The sequence below is a fragment of the Rhinolophus hipposideros genome (assembly GCF_964194185.1).
Source record: "Rhinolophus hipposideros genome assembly, chromosome: 3".
In the NCBI taxonomy this organism is placed as follows: Eukaryota; Metazoa; Chordata; class Mammalia; order Chiroptera; family Rhinolophidae; genus Rhinolophus; species Rhinolophus hipposideros.
The window spans coordinates 84770251-84795572 of NC_138049.1; the positions used below are offsets into that span (position 1 = coordinate 84770251).

The window sequence follows — 25322 nt, forward strand, 5'->3', positions numbered from 1 at the left end:
GTTTAGGAAGCGAAGCGCTACATGCTTGCCAACCCCCACTTTGGTAGTTAAAAACTGGCCTTGGTATTGAATGCTGAAAAAACTGGCTATACAGTGCTTTCTTTATGAAGCATTTTAAGAAGGTCTCATGAATACATTTTCACAAATACTCCTAATTTTTTGAGGTAAAATTGGTATACAACATTATATTAGTTTCAGATGTGTAACACAGTGATTTGATCTTTGTATACACTACAGAGTAATCACCGTAAGTCTAGTTACCATCTGTCATGATATAATTGACCCCCTTCACCCATTTTGCCCAACCACTTTTCCCTTTGATAACCACCAATCTGTTCTCTGTATCTGTGTTTTTTTAGATTCCATAAATAAGTGAAATCATATGGTATTTGTTTCTCTGACTTACTTCACTTAGTATAATACCCTCAAGATCCATCCATGTTGTTGCAAATAACAGTATTTCCTTGTGTATACACTGGGGATGCCAAAAAAGTGTATACACTGGTATACAAAAAAGTGTAGACACTGGTAAACGTTGCTCAAAGCAATAGTTCGCCGTAATCAGAAGTGTCTGGACGCTGATGGTAACCACTTTGAGCACTCTAGTAATTGCAGAAGTCAAACGTGACTTGTATTCATCTTTTGTTATTAGTATATATTATTACAATTTTAACCATTTTTTCCTTTCTTAAAATCTGCATACATTTTTTTGGCACCCTCTGTATACACACATTTTCTTTATCCATTTATCCATCAACAGACAGCTTGTTTCCATATCTTGGCTACTGTAAATAATGTTGCAATGATCATAGGGACACCTTATCTTTTCGAATTGGTATTTTTAGGTTCCGTTTTGTTTTTCAGGTAAAGACGCAGAAGTGGAATAGCTGGATCATATGGTAGTTCTATTTTTAATTTTTTGAAGAACCTCCATACTATTTTCCATAGTGGCTGCAACAATTTACATTCCCACCAATAGTGCACAAGGGTTCCCTTTTTTCCACATCTTCAACATTTGTTATTTCTTGTCTTTTTTAAAATAGCCATTCTAACAGATGTGAGGTGTTACCTCATTGTGGTTTTGATTTGCATTGCCCTGATACTTAGTGATGTTGAACATCTTTTCGTGTGCCCATTGGCCATCTGTATGTCTTTGGAAAAATACCTACTTGTAGCCTCTGCCCATTTTTATTTTTAATCTGATATTTTTTATTAAGTTCTTTATATATTTTGAATATTAACTCCCTTATTGGATATATAATTTGCAAATATTTTCTCCCATGCAGATTGCCTTGTTGCTGGTTTACTTTGCTGTGCAGCGCTTTAGTTTGATGTAGTCCTATTCACTTATTTTTGCTTCTGTTGCCTTTGCTTTGGAGTTAGATCTAAAATTTCAACGCCAAGATCAGTATCAAGGGGTTTACTGCCTATATTTCCTCCTAGGAGTTCTATGGTTTCAGATTATTACATTCAAGTATTTAATACATTTTGAGTTTTGTGTAGTCTAAGAAGTAAATACCGTGTTTCTCCAAAAATAAGACCTACCCGGACCATCAGCTCTAATGCGTCTTTTGGAGCAAAAATTAAGACCAGTCTTATATAAGACCCAGTATTATATATTATATTATATATTGTTGTATTAATTATACTATATACTAAAATAAGACCGTGTCTTATATTAATTTTTGCTCCAAAAGACGCATTCGAGCTGATGGTCCGGCTAGGTCTTATTTTCGGGGAAACATTGTGGTAGCCTGGTTTCATTCCATTGCATGTAGTTGTCCAGTTTTCCCAACACCGTTTATTGAAGAGACTGTCTTGTTATAAATTGACCATGTTATCTGTGGGTTATCTCTGGGTTCTCTATTCAGTTCCATTGATCTATGTATCTGTTTTTAATGCAAATACAATGTTTTTTTGATTACTACTATAGCTTTATAATATCGTCTGAAATGAGGAAGCGTAGCATCTCCAACTTTGTTCTTTCTCAAGATTGCTTTGACTATCTGAGGTATTTTGTGGTTCCATACAAATTTTAGAGTTGTTTGTTCTAGTTCTGTGAAAAATGCTATTTGAATTTCGATGGGATTGTACTGAATCTGCAGATTGCTTTGGGGAATGTGGACATTTTAACAGTATTAATTCTTCCTATCCATGAGCATGAACTACCTTTCCATTTGTCTTCTTCATTGCTTTCAATGTCTTACATAGTTTTCAGTGCATAGGTCTTTCATCTCCTCAGTTAAATTTATTCTTAGGTACTTTATTCTTTTTGATGCGATTGTAAATGAGTTTTTAATTTCTCTTTCTGATAGAGATACATTATTAGTGTATAAAACCGCAACAGACTTCTGTACATTGATTTTGTATTCTGCAATCTTACTGAATTAACTTATTAAATCTAACATTTTGCTAGTGTCTTTAGGGTTTTCTATGTACAGATATTCCTTGACTTATGATGGGCTTACATCCCAATAAACAAATCTTGATATTACTGTAAGTAAAAAATACATTTAATACACCTAACCTACCAAACATCATTGCTTAGCCTAACTGGTTTCTACTGAATGCGTATCACTTTCGCATTACTGTAAAGTAAAAAACTCCCAAGTCGGGCCGGCCCGGTGGCTCAGGCGGTTAGAGCTCCATGCTCCTAACTCTGAAGGCTGCCGGTTTGGTTCCCACATGGGCCAGTGGGCTCTCAACCACAAGGTTGCCGGTTCAATATCTCGAGTCCCGCAAGGGATAGTGGGCAGCGCCTCCTGCAACTAAGACTGAACACGGCACCTTGAGCTGAGCTGCCGCTGAGCTCCCGGATGGTTCAGTTGGTTGGAGCGCATCCTCTCAACCACAAGGTTGCCAGTTCGACAGTTGGTTGGAGCGCATCCTCTCAACCACAAGGTTGCCAGTTCGACTCCCGCAAGGGATGGTGGGCTGCACCCCCCTGCAACTAGCAATGGCAACTGGACCTGGAGCTGAGCTGCACCCTCCACAACTAAGACTGAAAGAAAAACAACTTGAAGCTGAATGGCACCCTCCACAACTAAGATTGAAAGGACAACTTGACTTGGGAAAAAGTCCTGGAAGTACACACTGTTCCCCAATAAAGTCCTGTTCCCCTTCACCAATAAAATCTTTAAAAAAAAATACTATAAAAAAAAAATCCTAAGTCAAACCACTGTAAGTCAGGATCACTTGTATAGTATCACATCATCTGCAAATAGTGAGTTTTACTTCTTTCCAATCTGGATACCTTTTCTTTTGCTGGCCGAAATGCATTGGCTAAGACTTTCAGTATTACATTGAACATAAGTGGCAAGTGGGTATCTTTGTCTTGTTCCTGATCTTAGAGGAAAAGCTTTCAACCTTTCACCATTATGTTACCTATGGGTTTGTCATATATGGCCTTTATTATGGTGAAGTACATTCACTCTACAGCCATTTTCTTCAGGATTTTTAACATGAAGTTTGAATTTTGTCAAAAGATAATCACATGATTTTTATCCTTCATTTTGTTAATGTGGTGTAGTATGGATTTGCAGATGTTGAACCATCTTTGCATCCCTGGAATAAATCCCACTTCCTTTCAATATTGTTGAATTCGATTTGGTAATATTTTGTTGAAGATTTTTGTATCCAAATTTTCCCAAATATTAAATACAGGCAGATCTTTCACTACTTTTCACTCATCTGCTCACCCCATATTTGAGCCCTTAAGCCACTTCTTATTGCCATAAATAACTAAATCAGTTTTCTAGAAATATTTGCCAAGATTAAGTCAAAGGAAAAGTAGAATCAAAGTAATTCTGCTTTTCTGAAGCAATTTCTAGAAACACAGTACTGAAAAGCAGGGCTTAACAGAAGAAATTATCATTTTACAGTATCTTGTCTGTATCGTATCACTTTGTGGTTTTTTTACGATAACCGACTTATATTTTAAAATATTAGAATCTCTTAAAAAGCACTTTAGTTCTAGAGTAACTAACAAGAATGACCCATTCAGCATTTTCTATGAATTACTTTTTTAAATATATGGATAAGTACTGGCCCTTTCTGTGAACTAGAATAATTCTGTTCCATGTATCAAACAAGGTGATATAATCTATGAGACAGCACTCTGTAAAAAGTTATTTTCCAGAGAAGTGATGAAAACCACCCAGTTCCCCATCTAATTCACCAAAAGTACTTTTTGGCTACTGGAAAAGCCAATTAAAAAAAATAAAACGAAATTTTTAGGAGGTGAGGGGAGGGTAAAAAGGGAGTGGGAATATAGATAGAACAATCTAAGGCAGAGGTTTACTCATTGTTATCTCTTTCTCTGAATGTCAGCTGGTACTGATTAGTCAGAGGGGAAGCAATTGGAGGATGATTATTCCCTTCACCATCTTTACCTTCTATGTAAGGGATCCCAATTCAAAAAAGCTCAAAGGAGCAAACAATTGCAAAGTGGAATGAACTTTGCAAATCATATTATCCTTCTGACTAGTGCACTTCATTTGAACAGAATTCCTAAGACAGTGCATTACTTTATATAAAGTCAAATTTCAAAGCCTGATTATTGGCCACCCTAAATAAAGCATGAGTCCATAGTCTGGTCTGAAGTTTGCATTCCCATAGGTTCTGTTTACCAGAAGCTCCTTCTGCCCAACTTATAACTCAAACCACATCCCAAATAATGTTTTGAAAAGCAGCAATTTACTCAATAATTTTATATTTAAGGTACAGATAGAACAGAAGAGATAAACACAGCAAAGCAGTACAATATTTATTTACCATCTCCAGCAGCAAAACTTTGGAACCAAGAAACAACTCTTTTTGTACAAAGCATTCTCCTTTCCACCCCCTATTGGTTATTGTTTACAAATACAAAGTACACAGAACTGATTTATATGAACAAATTTTAAAACTTACATACAGATATACCCCATTCTATAAAGTACTCTACTCAGTTAAGAAGACTAGTACCACCAAGTCTGTTAAATAAGATTCTTCCTGTACTGTCTTTTGGGTAAACCGCTGATACCTGTATTTATAAAAATCCCCTCCTAGAAAGAATGACTGATTTTCCTTCAGTACAGGACAAAAATAAATAAATAAATGTAACCTTGGAAATTAAAGGAATTTTTAAATATCTCTCAATACAAAGCAAAGCAAAGGGTAAGTTACTACGTTTTAACCCTGCGTGCCACTGCTCTACCTCTGGCACAAAAAGGATGAATTATGTAGAGAAAAGGTGAAAGTGGGAACAAGGAAAAAAACCCAAACCAGCAAAAAACAAACAGGAAGTTGACAAAACGTGTTTTGGATGCTGCTGGAGATACCACTGGCACAAGGTCACAAGTCCTTCAATACAATACCTCCAACTCCAATGAAGCAATATTTTTAGAAATATCTTCATTTCCCCCAAGTCCACCCTCAAATTATCTGTAAGACAACACAGGGAAATTACCCATATATAGTTACACTGAGGACACACTGCCAATAGGTGGTCCTATACACCAATGATGGGATGTCACACTCCATTTCAGTGACATTATCCTGTTCATCTTCAAAGTTGTTCTCTACCAGTGCCTGAGTTCTAGCTCAATGCTTGAACTGCCTGTCCCTGGGGCTAGAGGTGCAATGATTGAGAGCCCTCCTTTGGCTCAGTTCACGGAAGAAAAATAATTGCTCTAGATGTCTATAGTGGACTATGGTACAAACCAACCTCTAGACTGACTATTTCTATAACCTTACAAGTAAAGGCTACACAAACTGTACACTTTGAATAGGTAGGAACCAATACACTTTCATAACGTATCCTCTTTCTTCACCTTAATTTCCTCCAATTCTGGTCTCATAAAGGCTGTTCAATTCTGAAACCAGGAACACAATTTTCTGATGCCCTTGTACACACTGATTCCTTCACCTGAATGCCTGGCTCCTGTTTCTCCACTAGTCCAACTAACTCTTTTCTAATCATTTTCCAAACCTCACCTCAAGAATTTGGTAAGAAAAGCTTCCTTGACCACTCAGATGGACCTCTCTTTTGTCCCAATCTCATCACAGGCATTCCTCTAAACAGGATAATTGCATTGTATTGGTATTTCTTTCTCTTCTTAAGAGAATATACTATCTCTTATGAACTCCCAGTATCCCCAGACCTTCCTCAGTACCTGCCTGCGCATGGCAAGTATTGAAAAAGATGTTTGACAAAAAAAAAGATTATTGTTTCCAACACTGACACAAAATGACAAAATACCATCCATCAAAAATTTTATAAACATACTTACATATCCTAGCTCTTTGTTCTACATTCTTTTTTTTTTATTGTTTATTATGAACATTTCTTAGCTTGCACTTGAGAAAAAAGACTATTTTACTTTAAAAATGTCTTTCAATGACTTAGTCCATTGTTGGGCTTGTAATATAGTTTAGGATTCAGCCTTAAAAAATCTAAACAAGGGGAACATGAACTGATGAGATGAAATTACATGCTATTAAATACATCTTAACATGTATCTGTGTTTATATCTAATACCATTCCACAGCCACAAGAAATCTATGAATATGGATAGAAACAGCACAACTACTAAAGAAAGGAAATTTATATTGGGCTTTTGAGTTTTCAAAGTACTTCTGGGAATTACCTCATTTGAAAGTAGGAAAATGGAGGGTTAAGAGAATAAGTGGCTTGCTAATACTCAGATAAAGGTGTTTGGAATTCAAATCCATCTGCTTTGCATCATTCCATCTTACTTCCATTAAGCCAATAACCTCAAGTTACCAGTAAAAAAAATTTTAAGTGTATATTTCAAATAAAACAGGTGTAACAAAAAAGGTGGAAGGAAAAAATCAGCAATAAGAACCATGACTAAAATAATCAGTGCTAAAAATAAACTGAATACAAATAAGCAACACATGAAAGACTGGCTAGTGACTAAGAATAATCTTAGTCCAGCACAGTGAAACCTTTATGGGAGAACTAAGAGTTTAGGGTTTTTGATAAGAAAAGTGAAATAACCGGGAATTAGTTAATATAAGACATCAAGTACTAAGGGATGAGAATGCAGACACAAACACAAAGTTCAGGGAAGACAAAGATTAGTATATGTAAAATAGCTTATTAGAGAGGTAAGACTTGAGTGGGGCCTTGAGAAACACATGGAGGCAGCCTGCACAACGTTCAATTGAAACTTTGAAGGAAGAGACTCTATATTCAAAGCTCATTTCCACCACTTGAGAAAGTTACTTACTGGTGAATGTCATTTCCTCATCTGCAACATCAGGGTGAAATTTCTGCCTCAAGAGTGCCTAGAGCCTAGTAAAAATAAGCTCTACAAATGAAGGTTCTCTCCTCTACTTCTTTCCAAGGCAGGAAGACAACAATTAGACCTAAGGCTATCAAGGTGCTTCCAAGATCTGTCAAAATATATTTTGCCAAAAGTAAAAGAAAATAGCTGTTGTTAGAAGCCAATAAACAAAGACCAACATGAATGATTGGTCTGTGCTAAGATTCTAAATGAAACTAATTACAAATTAACTATATTCTACCTAAGACAGAAAAGAATGGGCTACCCACCTAACAGCAGGAAGCTGAATGTAAATGTTTTAAAAAGAATTGAAAATTCGAAACTGTTTAGTGATTCAGGAAATGTTTTTTTCTGCATCATCCACATCCTTGTTGCATCACTAATTAAAAGGGGGTATAAATAAAGGGATCACAAACATGATATTTATTTTAGTACATTACTACATTATAAATCAAAGTAGTATGAAACACTGCCCTCACAAATAAAAGTGGGAGTTAATAAGAGGTCTAATCATAGATAGCCCTTAAAACTGAATGCTGTGACAAAACCACTCTTATGGGCAATGGTAAAAAAACCAGAAAACATATTATAGCTCCTGGGGGAGTGGGGAGTAAATAACATATGAAAATCAGTCTTATAAAGGGATTACTAACAGAACTCATAACATAATAATACTTTAAGTATTTAAGGTCAAAAGAGAACGTTTTAAATTATCACCAGATATAAAGCATTTACGTTCACCTCTACCAAGGAATATACTCACAAATATTAGACAACTCAATACAACTTGAGAGATCACCAAAGTCCTAAAAGTAAGTACAGACAACCTGAGAATTCTTGTTGAACTCTTAACAAGGCATCAGAAAATCTAATAGACCATTTAAAATGGACAGTTATCTTAACAAAACCAGTAAAGCCCTTAAGACCTAGAGAAAACTGGCTAATTTTAAGATACAGTATGTCAGAGCTGGACTATAAATTCAAGGTGAAGGGCCTAAAATCTTTATACAGAGAAAAAATGCAATTGACCACAAACTATGTCATAAAACATTTGTGTGAATATGTAGAAATGAGAAAATAATGCTACCATTAAACAAGAAGGTACTGATGAAATGTTCAATAGCCAAAGAATAATTTGAGAGACTGGACTGGCTTTTTTTTTTTTTTTAGGACATTATAAGAGAAAACTAGAAAATCTCTTCCAATAATGCTGAAGGCATTGTATTTAAATACACAAATACAAAGCCACATCAAAATCCTGGCTAGTCTATATTGGTAGAATAGAAAATATTATCTACATCAAAGAGATTAAGGGAAGATCAGACATCCCTCTAGAAAGAGGTGTTACATAAAGAGGAAGAAAAGATCAATACAAAGAATGAAATAACTGATATGCCAACATCAAAAGGACATGGTTGGACTGTGATCACTCCCAGATAGATCCAACTGGAAGCAAACATAGTTTCCAGTAATAAGAAGCTTCAATGGTAACAAATACTACTATAAAAAAGTTTTCATTACTATAAAGTCAAGCTATAAAGCAAACGAAAAAATGTGGTAGTACAAAAATATCATCCCACTAATCAATAAGAGAAAAGAGATTTAATAAAACAATTTTTATCATTTGCCCAGAAGCAAAATTCCCTAAAAGAATATTTAAATGGCTTACAAAACTTCTTCTATCTGAAAAAATTAACTAAAAGATTTGCATCAATAGTGATCATCATCAGTTTCCTGATAACTTCCCCATCTGTATATTTTCTTAAGTGAAAAATGAAGAACTTATTTGTCTCTATATCCATTAATGATAAACTATATAGAATGGATCTGACCAACTGAATGACATGCGTAAGATGCACAGATACGACAATCGATTATTGGACTAGCTGCTAACATTGAGTACCGTGTTTCCCCGAAAATAAGACCTACCCGGACCATCAGCTCTCATGCATCTTTTGGAACAAAAATTAACATATGACCCAGTATTATGTTATGTTATGTTAAGACCCGGTCTTATAGTAAAATAGGACCGGGTCTTATGTTAAATTTTGCTCCAAAAGACGCATGAGAGCTGATGGTCCAGCTAGGTCTTATTCTCGGGGAAACACAGTAAAAAATGGTAAATTTCAAAAGACGAGGGAACCTAAACAGTTCAAGTCATGGGCAAAATATGCCACATTAAAAAAAGTTTTCAGTTATTGCAGTTTTTAAAACTCTTTCTATAAAGATCTAATCCATTGTTTTTAACCTTCATTAGAATCCCAATTATATCCTCAAGAATACTAAATGTGGCACTTAACGCTGTTCATCCATGTCATTTAACTTTATTCAACTTTATAGCTAGAAGGGATTCTGGATTGTGCCTATTCCAACCTCCATGTTTATAGTACCTGAGCGGTTTTCCTGGATGTATTGGGACCTTAAAGACATTATCAATCGGGTCACTTGAGGCATCATTCAGTAAATTATTAGTATAGTACTAATGTAATATACTAAATAGCATCTAAGTAGCCTGAAAGAGATTATGTTCCTCTCAAAATGTCATTTTGAGGGCCAAGTAAATAATGGAATTATACTGATAAAGAAGCTGTCACATAAAGTTTAAATGCAATTACACTGACAAGAAAGCTGTCTCAGAGTCTTAAAAAAAAAAGATAAAAGCGTCAGCAAATTTACTGCTTTTTCTTAATGTCCTTTTTTCTTCTTCCAAGTAAGCACATCCACTTACCAAATATAAGTTATGTTACCATGGCTAGATATGAGACAAATGACTCATTCAGAAAGCCTTGAGCCTACAGATAGAAAACAAAGCTGCCTTAATGTCCAGAAACTGAGCCAAACACTAATAACTAAAATGAACTACTGTGAAGTTATTTAAATGAAGGAGGGACATACTCTACAACCTTCTGAAATAGATCAACAGTGCTATAAAGAAAACAAACTAACATTCAGAAGGAGAGTACATTTAGATAGTGCAATTGTACAAACAAATAAACTACAAATTAAAAATCAATGTACAAGATTCACACATTACCAGCAACATAGGCATGACATCAGAATGGTAAGTTTTAAACAACAGTGTGAAATTTTAAAAGGCACTTCATATAACAATGAAAACAGTACTTCCCCGTACACAATAACTACAAGAAATCATAGTATCTCCATATTCTATGTCTAGTCAAGAAAAAATATTTTGAAAGAGATCATTAGACACATCCCCTTTGAGAATACCAAATCATTAAACTTGCAATTATTCCAAAGCCTCGTAAAAAACCTGGAAGTATTTAAACATAAGAGGTTGGCTTAATGGAGAATTCTGTCACAGATTCTGCACATTGCAGGCACAATATGAAAATTTATTATCTGGCTAATTATGAATTTCATACACTATTGGGGTTGTCTCTCTAAACCAAGTCCCAACCCTAATTTTTAATTTTATAACACCATCATCATTCAAGTATGCCAGAGAAAGACTTTAAAATAAAAAACCCAACAGGTTAAGGATATTGTTCCTTCTGTAGTCAAGAGACTAAATCTGTAGCTGAAAACTGTTCCTACTCTACAGCATTCTGCTCCTACTATCCCCACTCAACTGTCATATCCTTTCAGAAGTTACCTACTTGATCACCAATTCAATAATTTCATTTCTCAATACCTGTTACTTTTAGGAAAATTCTCTGGAGAGGCTTGGGCCTATCAATTAAAGAGTGACAAAGCAATGTTATTCATCTTTATTACTGAGCAGCGTGACACAAGAGGAAGAGAACAGCAATGCTGTTTTATAAAATATTGAAAGAGTAGCTACACCATAATGTAAATATAGTTAACACTACTGAACTGGACACTTAAAAAGTTAAGATGGTAAACTTTATGTTGTCTTTTTTAACTATAATAAAATATAGCAAAATTAAAAAGGGCTTATAAGCAGAAGTGAAAATGCAGTTTCAGAGAACTCTATCTTCAAGCATCATTTATTTTGGTTTGGTTTCCGGAAAATAAGAGTACCTCAAAAATAATCAAGTTTGTGACCAGGTTTTATTTTAGGGAAGGAAAAGGAAGAAATGGAAAAGTAACAGCAGTTTGAAGTGGCTTTAGCTAATTCTCAGAGGGCTTTTGTGCAGCCATAGAGAACAGTTACAAGGTTTCTCTCTCCAGTGAGTTCCCCAGCGGCCAGTCCTTTCAAAGGAAACTACAATGCCATGTCAAGCGCACTTAAGACTGACTGGTATAGTACGTATCATGAACTACAAAAATCTTTTTATGATTTCTTAGGCTCTTCTAGAGTTCAATTTGAAGAGTTCAACTAGAGAGTTCCTAGAGCACTGTTGTGGACATAAAAAAGTAGAAGTAAAACTTTGTGGAAAACATAGAAAAATAAATGTAAATGTTAACTCTAGATATGACTTATCCAATCATCTGCAAAATAATCTCTTCGATCAAGACTGTAGTTTAGGCTTAAACTATAAATAGGACCAATACAGTACCCTGAAATTATCTGACAAAACAAAGTAACTTCTTCCAAGTAGGGATATATGCCTCTTCAACCTCTATAGCACAAACAGGTAAAGAAAAGTAGATAAAAAAGGTGCTGAACATGGTATGATGGGAGGGAGAATGAGCTTCCAATAAACCATTAAAAAGTGGGGCACCAGGGAAACTGTCAATCACCACTATGTAAGAACTATGGCAAGAAATAGAAAACACATGAACCGTAAAACAGTGTTATATGCCACTAACAGCAGACCCAAAATATTATGATCAAGCACATGATAAAAATAAAGATGTCTGACAAACAAGTTACAAAATTTTAAGTCTGTCGATAAAAAAATGTTGTTTTGGCTGCCAAGCAAATAATATTAGATGATATATTCAGACCCCTCAAACTTGGCATTTCCTCCATTTCTGAAGTCACGCTGTGAGGACAAGGATCTAAGGGCTGGTATACCAGCCAGCCACTGCCTTGAGATTAAAAAGGTATTATGGGACACATAACTGAGGTATCTGCTGCCAGTTCCAGAATGGTGGAGAACTATTAATTGAACCAATCAGGAGCAAAAAAGTAAGCCATCTCTCATGGTAAGAGTCTGACTAGATTAAGGGACCAGACCATGTCACTGAAGTCTTAATTTCAGACTTTCAAGAAATCATTAATGGACATCATTTAAACAGATATCCAGAAACAGAACCGTGTGAGATGTTCTCTTTACTACATCCACAGTTACACTCTAAATCTTAGCAATTTTTCAGTAACTCAATTGAGGCCATCCCTCTTTATTACAATAAGAGGACCAGATTGTCAGGCATGTTTGGAATTCTTGCTCTTTTAAGAGTTCAGATTTGCATGCCTGGATGGTGTAACATCCTTTATTTTCAGGGCACATTATAATGTACGTATATTTTTGTATTTAGTGTGATGATCAAGCTCAAAAAAGTTAACTGTTTAGAAGGTAGGTTTGTTTTAAAAGGTCATCTCGGTGAAAGGCCTAGATTATCCTGAGAGAACACCATTACGGGTCTCACAGCTTTATATATGAGAGCTTGATAGGTCGAAAACTTGTGAATGATGACAACTAATAATTCTCTTATGTATAACTTTGAGTGGTGATGTTATGGTAGCCATCAGCCTTGGTGAACATAGTTACTGTGAAAATTTCTACAGAATGTTACAGGTAGAAAAGTCTTTTTCCAGCTGCTGTCCACAGTAGACCTGTGACATCTAGCCATCCCACTGGAAGCAAACTGGATTTGGCAAATTTTGATTTGAATTCCAGTTCTTGATATACCACTTCATTGTTGATTTTTAAGTCTCACAGAGCTTGAGAGTAGTATGGACTGACTCTTGGTGAGTTGAGCATTCTGACATAAAGAGAATGTAACAGATTTGTCATTTTGTGAAGATCTGACAAGCTGAAGCCTGAATAAGGAAGCACTGAAGACCTAAAAACGACGAATTTGCCTCTGATGGTAAACAGAGATCTAGTTATTTTTCCAGACTCCAAATCTGCTAGTCCTCAATTTACCAGTAAGATTTTCCTGAGGAACAAATCTTTATATTTTCCTTTAATCACAAGAGGATTCAGATTCCTGAGTACCCTCCTCTGGACTTTACTGGACCAGAAATAATGGGTAAATCTTTGTCCAACCCTACTCTGATGAAAAGTCTCTACTGTTCCCGTGGCCAATAAAGCATGGTTCTCTTTATTATATACTTCATTCCAAAAGTCTAGAATTCAAATGTCAGTGGTGGCAATTCCAGACATACATTCAGTTTTTGAGGTGACTTCCAACCTGTTGATCCTGTTTGAGTCAGGAGGAAGTAAAAATACTTAGAAGGTTGGATGGCTACACTGCTGAACAGAAACAAGCTATTAATTCTTGTACCCATGGCGTTCTGGAGATTCTCCTTTTTTTCTGTATCTATAAGGGTGGTTTCTGGATTTGTACCAATCCCCTTTGGAGTATCCTCTATTGTGATAATGTGCTTTCTGATCATGACTATAAAAGTATCGATGTTGGTTATAGTATTTGTTGTGGTCTTTATAGTCATTTTCTTTTATACTGTTTTCTTCTGCAACAACAGCATTCACATCTTGTCCAAAGAGGGAAGTACCATCAAAGGGCAAATGTGAGATCTTCTCCTGGGTTTTCTTAGTGAGAGATGTAAGTCGGAGCCAGGCTTGCCTTCTGTAGTCTACTGCCATTGCCATAACTCTGACTACAGAGTCCATTATGTCCCTAGTAGTACAAAGCTGCCAAAGGCCCGCATCCATACCATCAGATATTATACATCTGGCTTTTCCACGATCAAACTCAGGATCATGGACCAGATCTTCCATGTCTTCCCAGAGTTTACGCTGATACTGAGTCATATAGGCCATGTAGCTAGCAGCTCGGGCTGCAATGGAAGCAGCATGGTAGAACCTACAACCCATGACCTCCATTTCTTTTGAGGTAGAATCTAGAGGAGATGTTGTGCTTCCTCTTTTGCTATGTTCTAACGCTTCTACAATGGGGCCCTCAGCTGGTGGATTCGGTTGGAAAGGAGAGGTATCCTTGGCCACAGGATATACCCTGTGTCCCATGAAGGAAGAAGGGTGGCAATCAGCAGGGTCTTTAAAAACCTCAGTGGTGGCAATTCTCAGAAGAGGATGCAAAGGAGGAACCAATCGCTTCTTAGAGGTCACATAATCAGGTTTCCCATCACATGATTCTGCTTCCGATTGTAATGTTACTCTCTTTATAACACCTCTTTGTTCCATTCTCTTCAAAAGACCTGTAAAACTAGACTGACTAGGGTCAGATGGCTGCCCTTTGTCATCAGCTGAGGGCGATTTGCAGTCAGTCTCTTCTTCAACTGTGGATAAATTTTCTTCCTTGGAGGTGGAGATGTCCCAAGGAACTGAGGAATTCTCACTTGGCCTAGAATGATGAAATCTGAAACAGCTCCTGGACTGCAGATCACGTATCACTCGGGACATCTCAGCCACTTGTGTTTGGAGATAGAGGATGGCATCCTGTCCATGCCGTGAAGCTGACGACTCTGGAGGTAAATCCTCCTTGGCCTCTGAAGAGGCCAAAGATTCTTGGGGGACCAGAAGTGGAGATGAAGACAGAGTCTGACAATTTTGTGATGGTTTAAATGTCTCTGCCTCAGAAATCTTAATATCTGAATTATTTTGATCATTTTTCTGGTTCTCCAATGGGTTCTCAACAGAAGAAGGTTGAGAAACTATCCTTTGTGGACTGCTGGTGCAACTCCCAGAGGAGGAGCTGCTGTCTCCAATGGGAAGAGGAACACTGCAGCTAGAGCACATTTCTGGGCGATGATTCTCAGAGGATGGCACCTTAGACTCAGGCATTCTCTGGGTTATCCACATGAACAAGAAAACCAAGGGAAAAAGAAAAATGCTTTTAATATGTTAACTTTTTAGTGCAGAGATGCATGTCCAGTAAGTAGAATTCAATTTTTTAAATTACTATAATTAACAATGAAAGATGCAATCCACTACAGGTCAGCAAGTGGATCACAGAAATCAAATCCAAGCTTCACTACCCCAAAGGCCCAATATCAACTACTGGCATTAATGCAGTACTCTGTCTAGGAAAAAAGAGAGTATAAACAAGCCCAGTTCAAGTGCTGCCACTCTAGCCTGCTGCTTGGTCCCATGCTACAGTAACAGGTGGGGAGATTGCTGGTGATAACAATTAAAAAAAAATCCCATTCAATATATGTAAGTCAACAAGTAGGAGCTAATAATTGCAGAGGAAACTTGGAGAAAATTCCAGGAAAAAAATTTTTTTTTCTAAAAGTCCCACCTTGCAGAATCACTTTTAAACCCCTTTAAAAATTCTCTCTATGAATAACAAAACTTTCCAGTTGCATAGTCCTACTTTACGATTTATAGCTTTTGAAGACCTTACATATGTTTGTTACCTCATTTCATCCCCACAACAACCCTGTGAGGTAGGTACTATTCTTATTCGATAAATAATCTAAGGTTAAAGGCTATCTAATTTATCCAAAGTCACAGAATTACTAAGGAGTGAAGCTGAGACTAAAACCTAGGTATTCTGACTCCAAGTCTAAGTCTCAATCCCCTGTATCACAGAGCCAAGAAACTTTCTGGCCACCGTGGAACAAGTACCAGGAGTTCTCTAATCTATCAAGAAAATAGCCCATTAGTAGCCATTTGGGCTAAGACAAAAAAGACTAGATTACTACAAAGGGCTCAGCTAATTTTATTCTCAAAGTAAGGTAAGTATTAGTTTAAGGGTCAAACCCACAACAAAAAAAATCATAGAAAAGAAAGAAAACTCCAAATATACATGGGATAAAGGAGGTTAAAAGGACTGATGACTGAAGTAATACATCACATATAACCCTTCCCCACATTCCATTTCCTAAAGGATCTTCACATATCCTTTCTTCCAAGATAAAACAAATTCTCTGTGGCCAATTCTGTAGGGTATCTGAAGAGAGATAGGAAAGAAGGGGACAAGGAGCCAGAAAACTTGCAGTTTTTATTCCATTACGCTTTTATCAGATATCACCTCCACGACTTAGAACTTTCCTTTGTCATGTTATCCTTCCACATCCTCACTGAAAGTAGAGGAACAAAACTAGAAGTAAGAAATGTTCTGGGCGAAGAATTCCTCGGACTAGCTATTGTGGCCCATTCTAACAGAAACGGGCCATTCTCTAAAGCACTAAACACAGCCATCATTGACTTGAAAACTCTTTAGAGAACGCCTCTTAAATAACAGAAATAAAGAAATGCAAGTCATTATAATGTACTTACATTACTATGAGAGGTGCTAGGCTCTTCATCATCACTGCTGACCAGGTCAATGTATTCAAGAACAGGTCTTAATGGTCCTTCCTATGAAAGAATTGAGCAAAATTAACAAGTCATGAACAGTTACTCAAACTAAACTAGCATTTAAAACAATCATTTTGTTGTTGTTATTATTGGGACTGACAAGAATTATTCAGCCTTATGGCTGGCTGAAAATAATCAGAATAAATGCAGAAGAAAATATTCAGAGTATGTACATATAAAAAATGATGAGACCTAAATGAAAGGACCTAAACCCCAGTATGAGTATTAGGACTATGTCAATTCCTTGGAGAAAGGATTATTAATATAGAAATAGGCTACAAGGACAGAAACATTATGATCCAATGCTTTTTAAATGTGACAGATATCAATGATTTGTTAGATATCCAAGCTCAACATCATGGGATTCTTTGACTAAAAGCTTGGTTTTATCTCCCCCTCCTATAATCAAACATTATATAATCTGTGCTTTAAGATTAATCATATAAAGAAATAGGAAGAGTGGGGAAAGCAGGATAATTAATCAGTCCAGGCACATGATAATGCAGAACTAAAATAGTAGTGATGACAAGGAAAACAGTGTTGCATATATATATGAGAATACATGGCTATAATGGAAAAAAAAAATATATTGGCTATAAAAAACAAAACCCCAACAATAACAAGAAATCAAAGTGGTCCCTAAGGTTTCAAGCTTGGGTGATTAAAAGAATACTAATGTCATTAATATAAATTTGGAATACAGAAACAGAAAGCTGACATTCTTTTGGGCATAATGGGTTGATGTGCCAGTGGTTCACAGAGGTTATTTGGCAGAGAGCTGGAAATGCAGGCTTGCAATCTAGATATATGAACATAATTGGGAATAGAGATTTGGGAGTGGCTCTCCTAGAAGATAACTTTAGCTTTAAATTGAAACTATGATGTTGCCAAGGAAGAAAGCAAAGGAGAGAAAGAAGAGATTCAAGGAGGCTTTTGAAGAAATGCTGGAATTTTAGGATTCAGGAAAAGAACTAACTAGGTAATCAGAGATTGGAGAAGAACCAGGAATGCATAAATTCAGAGAAGCTGGATAGAATAAACCCCAATGAAAAGTTATCGGTGCTAAATATGACCAAAACAACAAACAAAAAAATGCCACTGAATTTGTCAACAATATTTTAAAATGCCTCTGAGAGAGCAACTCTCAAGAAAGATGTGAGCAGACGCCATTCTCTAAAAAAAATTAAGTAGAAAATATGACAGTAAAGGATATAAGATTATTTTTTTTAAAAATCTAGTAGATGCAAAACGAAAGTAACACAGGAGAATATAGATGAAGGAGAGATTCTTTTTAGGATAGAGAAATTATTAATTCAGTGGAAAAACTAACAGAAACAGACTCTAGAGTCAGGAAGCTAAGATCTAGTAAAAGATCCTCTTCATGAAAGGAGCATCCAGTCTCAAAGATAGCTTATTTCTTACCCTAAACTACAACTTCTCCCCAAGCAGGAAATTGCTATCCTTGCAGGTAGTGGGTGATCCAGCCACTGAGATAAAACCAGAGAGCAAAACTTCTGGCAGGAATCACTTAAAAAAGTAATTGGGATTTTTGCCTGAGCTGTAAAAATGGAAGTTTAAAAAAAGAGAAAAAGAGGGACTGATATTTCCCCAACGTATGGTCAGCAGAGTTGCACCCCCTACTTTAAGACTAAAACCTACCATTGGTATTACGATTATCAAAATCAAAGGGTGAATCTAAGAAGTAGAGGAGATGAAAATAGCTTCTCCTGTTCATATAATGACCTGAGTTTGCATCCTTCAAGAAATGTACATTACGAAATTTTATTACATGCCCATAGCAACAGCACACCAAGAAACCCCCAGGTTACCAGAAATACAGAGGTAGAGCTTCCATGAACGGAGAGTAGGTAAAGGAAAAAGGGAGGTGAAAGATGGTAACAGGGTACAAAATAAAAAGTAGACTGGGCAGGGAACAACTGGATAAGAACAATGGTCACAAATTGGATTTAAAAGTAGATGTAGAAATAAAAGAGGCAAGAGTAAAAATAGGTAAGACTATCAAAAATTTACTATTGGAGTGAACCATTAAACTGATATGCAACCATTTTTTAACAACTAAACGATGACAACTTCATAGAATTCATATTAATTAAGTAGAATAAAAAGAATCAGGATAGGGAATCCAAAAGTAAGAAAAGGCAGGAGTCATTTAGAATAGTTATTCATTCACTCAACAGATTACAGAGTTGTAAGTGATAGAATGGTAAAAGAAGGCAAGTGTCTGAGACCACAAAGCGCCAAGAGGCTGAGTGGAAAAATAAGGAAAGAGAAGTATGTCAGGAAAAGATTACTTATAAACAAATACTTTTTAGGTATTTTCCACAGTGGATATGGAAAAATATGGATATTTTTCCCAAATATTTTAGGTAACATACCTAAAATACCCAAATGTTTTAGGTAATTTCCACAGTGGATATGGAAAAAATTGTACCATAATGAAGGAATCAAAACATTTTAGTACTCCATTTACTTTACTGCTAATCAGTAACATTTGTCATTCAGCCCTGTATAGGCATTGTGCTAACTTTTCATTCATGCACATGATTTCATTTAATCCGCACAATTACTTTACAAGGTGAGATACTACTGTATTATTACTATTATCCCATTTAACAAATAAGAAAACTAACTGAAGTACACCTAGTTCTCTAAACATATAACTGGCTGTGTGGTCAATGCAAGTCTGAGGTAGTTCAAAATATATGTACTATTTTTAAATCAATGCTTATTATCTAAGTTTCTGAGATAATTTTCAGTAAGAGAAAAAGGACTACCTGTTATTATACCCAACTCCAAATTACTCGTAACACTTACCGAAAAATAAGTTACTTAACTCCAGAAACAAAATAATGTTTATAATACAAAGATCAAGAATAATTTCTTGGGGCGGCTGGATGGCTCAGTTGGTTAGAACGCGAGCTCTGAGCAACAGGGTTGCTGGTTTGATTCCCACATGGGCCAGTGAGCTGCACCCTCCACAACTAGACTGAAGACAATGAGCTGCTGCTGAGCTTCCAGAGGGGCGGCCAGATGGCTCAGTTGGGTAGAGTGCGAGCTTTCAACAAGCTTCCCGGTTCAATTCCAGCATGGGATGGTGGGCTGCGCCCCCTGCAACTAAGATTGAAAACAGCGACTGGACTTGGAGGTGAGCTGCGCCCTCCACAACTAGATTGAAGGAAAACAACTTGGAGCTGATGGGCCCTGGAGAAACACTGTTCTCCAATATACATTTTTAAAAAATAAATAAATAATTTCAGGGGTGGCCGGTTAGTTCAGTTGGTTAGAACATGGTGTGAATAACACCAAGGTTGCCGGTTCGATCACCGCATGGGCCACTGTGAGCTGCACCCTCCTTAAAAATAAATAAATAAAAGAATAATTTTTTATAATATTTATAATGACTGCTTGTATCCTTAACAAGTATAAATGCACGTGGTCCTCCATTTACAAGGTATTTTATTTGAATTTGCTCCATCCATCACTAGTAAACCATCACTCTCATCTCCTTTGTACCAGTAACAAAATCAAAGGATTCTACTTCCAAGGCCACACAATTTAGCGGAAGGAACATAGGCACGAGCAAAACAGATTAGGAACACAGGAGTTGCATTAATATTCTAAGCTTAGAATTTTTTTAATTATATAAAAAGCTTTCATTCCTGTTATTAGAAAAATGATTCTTATAACACCAAAACACTAATTACCTACTAACTGGAAAGTGACGTCAATATGCTAAGGTATGACAGAGTTTACCCCAGTCTAAAACAAAGAATATAGATTTTAGCACAGATGAAAAATCGAATCTAAAACTGTAAATAAATCATGTTTTTTCCATATAGAGACGTTAGAGACATACGATTTACTTCTATGGTCTTGCCCAGTTCAAACATTTCAAATGGTTCCCAACTGCTTGCTTCAAGTTCACATTTGGTTCACAATTCAACATCTATATTACCTAATCTAATCCATCCTTCCCTCTCCCACTCAAAAAATAAAAGTCTTCCAGAATTACGGAAAATAATGTTTTCCCAATGTTTATGCTTTTCCTTGTTTCTTCTCAAAGATGACCTTTTAAACACATAAAATACTAAATCCTACCTAACCAAATACATTGAAAGTCTTGTCTTTTTTTTTTTTTTTTGGTAACACCATGTACTTTTTGTAAAAGAACTTTCTGCAACTATTTATATAGTTTTCATCTATCTCATTTCTCACACTGAAATACTGACACTTATGAGTAGGATGTATTTCTGATTAATCTTTGTAGCTCTAAAGTACTTAATTCATGACTGCGTATTACGAGCTCCAACATTACTTTTATTAAGCCAATTATAGTCCCAAAACACCCAGCCAAAAGATAGCCTAAGTTTTTACCTATGACCCCTTCTACTGCAGTTAAAGTATTATGATTTGACCTATATGCTCCTGAAGTTCTATTTATGTAATTATACCTTGATTTCGTTCCTTATCTCCACATGTCCAATGATTCCACATTATACCGATAATCTCAGCTGAAACCTAAATCTCATGTGCTATCTTCAAGATTGTGATACGTTACCTCAGCAGTTTTTATACCTTTGTATCTAGAATTAGCACTGTGAAAAATCAAGTCATCAGCTCTTAGAACAGTTAGCTTTCTGGGAGTACACTAAAATATCTGCAGTTTCAAAAAAAAAAAAAAAGACATAAAGATAATGGCTGAATAGTCATAAACGAAACAGAAAATGAGAGAAAAAGACCTAAATGAAAAGTTTTTATTATGGTAACATTGTTTCTTGATTTGAGCATGGTTTACACAGGTATATTGGCATTGCAAAAATAAAACAGTACACTTATGAATTATGTTCTATGTCATGTTTCAATAAAATTTAAATGAAAGGGGTCATTTTTTCACTTCCACATCTATATTATCCCTTTCCTTCAGCATGCTATGTTTAGTTTGGGACTCTGTACTGTGCAAACCACAAAGGGACTGCTGTGCTGCCATGTGGATTAAAGATGAGAAAATCAAGTTAATAACAGCAAACTAAGAAATCCAAACCAGAGTAAATCAAGAAATGACATCATAATGTTGTTTTTGTGTACGAACAAATCTTAAGTAGAGAAGTATTTATTATCTTTATTCGATAAGCATTACCTCACAGTGTCAACTATAAGATTGGGTCACAGAAAGAAGTATAAGACTCTGTCTTTAAAGGTACTTTAAAATAGAATTAAGGTACTATTGTCATTTAAGTGTTATCACTAAAAAAGGCAGAGGGAATGTTGTTAATAGGTTTCTTCTAGTATTGTAATTGCATTTAATACATATAATTCATTTCTCCATTTGGAACTATCCAACGTTTGAACCTACATTTGGAAACAGAAATAAATACAAGATGTTGTATCAAGTAGAATACACAAAACACTGATTGTATATTTTTTATTCTAGATGCAAAGATATAACAGATTCTTTATGTTTAAAATAAAACTTAAGAGGATTTTTAAACCGACTTAATACAAGCTTATGTTAGTTACAAGTTACACAATTCTTCATTCCAGAGTACCAAAAAAATTTTTTTTCAAATTCTATTTTAGTAGATTCCATCTCTGACTTTCAAAACAAGGCCCATACCGCATAAAGAAGTGTGTCAGTCTTATGTTTATTTGCACAATATCAAGATAAATATTCTCCATTCACAAATATAGCAATATAAAGGAAGAAAGTTATTTGTCCTGAAGAGCCACAGAATCCTGCTACCAAACATACTTCAGTCTACAGTGAATGAAAGGGCAGGACACAATTCTTCTACTCCCCCCACAATGCTTAAAAGTTTAAAATGAAAAGGACAGAGTATACCATATCCGTTAGCCTTGGAGAAAAAGCCACAGAAGTGATCTTGTGAAAGACTCCTAAACAAACCCATTACAATAAACAATGGATCACCACAATGGCCCTAATGTTGGGGTACTAGAGGACAGTTTAAAAAAACCAGTTTTACAAAGTTGCCCCCAAAAGCAACAAACACAAATACACATCAGAAAGACACTATTAAAGAAAAATTATACACCTTTAATAGCACACCTCAACTAACTCCAGTATTCAAAAAGAGTCGGTTAGAGTAGAAATATTTTCTAGCTAAGACATGACTTTAGGCAGAGCCTTTGTAATCCTTTAACAGTTTGGGGTAAAAAATCATCCGAATGTCTGATTTTTTTCCCTAAACCAATGCTTTATGATGTGTAGTCCAGATTTTCATCTGTCCTTGCATTTGTCCATAATGAAGTTTCCTGGGCCCCCACCTTCAAATTCTGACTCAATAGGTTCAGAGGGAAGCCCAGGAATCTACACTTACTAATGCTTGAAAACTACTGTCTCAAAGGGAGTGACATCAGGAGATACAGTAAGTTCCTGGTGATGCAGGGATCTTCATTATGAACATCAATTGTACTATGCTGTAACCTCATGACCTCAAGCTGAGCGACATCTTCAAGCTATCTGCCTTCATGGGACGGGGCTACAGTGCTCAGGTTTTGAGTTCTTGATACCCTCCCTGTTTTCTATCTCCTTCCTCATCACTTCACTCTTATCTGTGGGTCACCTTTTAGGAAGATCCTCTTGCCCCATTTCAGGATACAGTCTTAAGAGACCAAAAGTGTGCGTAGATAACTATAAAATGGCTCTACACGAAAGCATGAGCAGAGTGATTTAAGTGTACAATCAGCAATTTAGGCCCCAGCTTTGGGATGGCTACGTGGTTGCTCAGAGACCTGTTTTTTGGTCAATTGCCTAATCCTACGCCGGGCTCCACGCCGTGCAGTACCTGTGGGACATGCATCCGTATTTGATGAACGATGAACAAGTGAGATACAGTCACAGAAGGGCTTACCACGAATAGTCTTTGGGAAAAACGCCAAATATCGTCGGTACTTACACTCACAAACTGAATGTCATCTTCATTTTCATCCGCTGTGGACTCAGAGGCCTCAGGCCCGGCTGGAGGGGCAGAGTCTATTATCTATAAAAATAAGCCAAAACACGCTTATCGTATTATACTGCCACGTACTGAGATTTTACCGCAACGTAAAGAGATTTTCCCCAAAAAGAATGAAAACGGCAGAGCTTTCAAGGAAACCTAACTGAGTACGAGTCGGGTCATGCCTCCGCATACGTGGAGCTGTAGGGACCGCACGGCGAAAAGGAGTTCCTGGCCCCTCCGAATTCCCCGATCTGCTCAAGGAAGAGGGATGCAGGCTGACTGCTGAAGAGCCAGCCCGTCTCAAAATGTCGCTCCCGCTGGCAGAGCCGCGACAACGAGGGACTCCGGAGCCGGTGCAGGGGGCCGGGGGCGGCCGGGCGGCCATTGTTGTTGCTGGTTCCTCGCGCAGACCTGCCCCGGCCCGGAAAGCTGGGCTCGGCCCAACCCGCTGACGGGATCGCCCCATGGCTGCCGCCGAGCACCAGGCCTCAGACCCAACACAACACAAAACCCTTCGCGGGTCGCCTGAGAACGCTCGACGACTCACCTCGGACCCTGGGTCTCCCATTTCTCCGACGGCTTAACTGACAGCACCGTTGCTCCTGCTGTCCCTGCGGCCGCCGCCGTCGCTGCAGTCCGTGCCGCCACCGCCGACACGGCCACGACCTCCCTTCCCGCCGAGCACCGCTTCGCGCCGCCGTGACCCGCCCCTGCGTGAGCGCCGACGCCGCCGACGCCGCCGTCGCCACCGACGCCCCCGGCGAAAAGAGGTGCAAAACCGCTTCAGAAAGAGGAGCGGCCAGCTCTAGCCCGCTATCCTCCGGAGCCTCTTTCGCAGTCTCGTCCTTCCTTCCCTGCACCGCACAGGATGATGGGAATTGTAGTTTTGTCGCACCCGAGACCGCCCCAAGCCTCGGAGGAAAAGATCGGAAAAAATGCCCCCAGGCGCCGCGCATGCGTTTCACCGGGGTGACGTCGCTGCCGTTCTGGGGAGCGGTGGGCGGGCTTGGTTCTGTTGTATAGAGCCGCAGGGAGGAAGAGGTGGAGGAGGGTTCGCCGTTGGATTTTGTGTGGTTGTGGGAGTGGAGCTAAGTCAAAGGCGGGTGATGGGGACTAATTTCTCAGTTTTCTTTCTTTTCCTTTTCTGCGGAGGTTAGCTGAATGCTAAGGTCAGGAAAGAAATCTGATGTATCTTTACATTCCTCACTTGTTCCCTAGCTTCAGTCTTCCAGCTACGGCTTGTATTAATAAACCTGAGGAGGAAAATTGAGGATGAGAGCTCCCGTCTCCAGGTTAACCTGGAGAAAACTAGAGCCCGGGGCCCAATAGGACAGGAAGACGAAGCCTAGCTGACTTCATCACTAAGCTCTAGACCCGTGATACTAAAATATACTTTTTACAAGATGCTCTCAGATGTTACTTTAGAAACATAGAATAGTTGCCCTTCCGTGTTCACACTCAAAAAGCAGTCTATAAAATAGTTCACTCATGTTCAACGATGTGTTTTAATTTTTTCTCAATACTTGACCAAAAAACTTTTTTTTTTTACACACCAACAATTCTCAATAAAGGTTTTGAAAAGAATTCAAGTTGGAAAATTCTTTTAAATCTTGGATTCCTGTTTTTGTCTGTCTATATGCAAACATGCCATCTGAACAAACTTACCTGTG

At 37.3% G+C, this 25322-nt stretch overlaps 1 protein-coding gene across 3 annotated transcripts in view; it reads right to left on the reverse strand.

Moving 5' to 3' along the window:
• ZNF451 (zinc finger protein 451) overlaps window positions 1-24604 on the reverse strand; it is a 72712-nt gene extending 48108 nt beyond the window's left edge. Inside the window, exons 1-4 of one of the 3 annotated variants that reach the window (XM_081044759.1) lie at window positions 24200-24604; window positions 23608-23691; window positions 16592-16672; window positions 13313-15154 (exon numbers count right to left, since the gene is read on the reverse strand). In XM_081044759.1, coding sequence (XP_080900885.1) covers window positions 13661-15154; window positions 16592-16672; window positions 23608-23691; window positions 24200-24220 — 1680 coding nt within the window. In that variant the 5' untranslated portion in view covers window positions 24221-24604 and the 3' untranslated portion in view covers window positions 13313-13660. Of the gene's footprint in view, window positions 1-13312; window positions 15155-16591; window positions 16673-23607; window positions 23692-24199 lie in introns of those variants that run through there. The other 2 variants (XM_081044757.1, XM_081044758.1) reach the window with 2 other exon arrangements.
• Window positions 24605-25322: the final 718 nt, after the last annotated feature.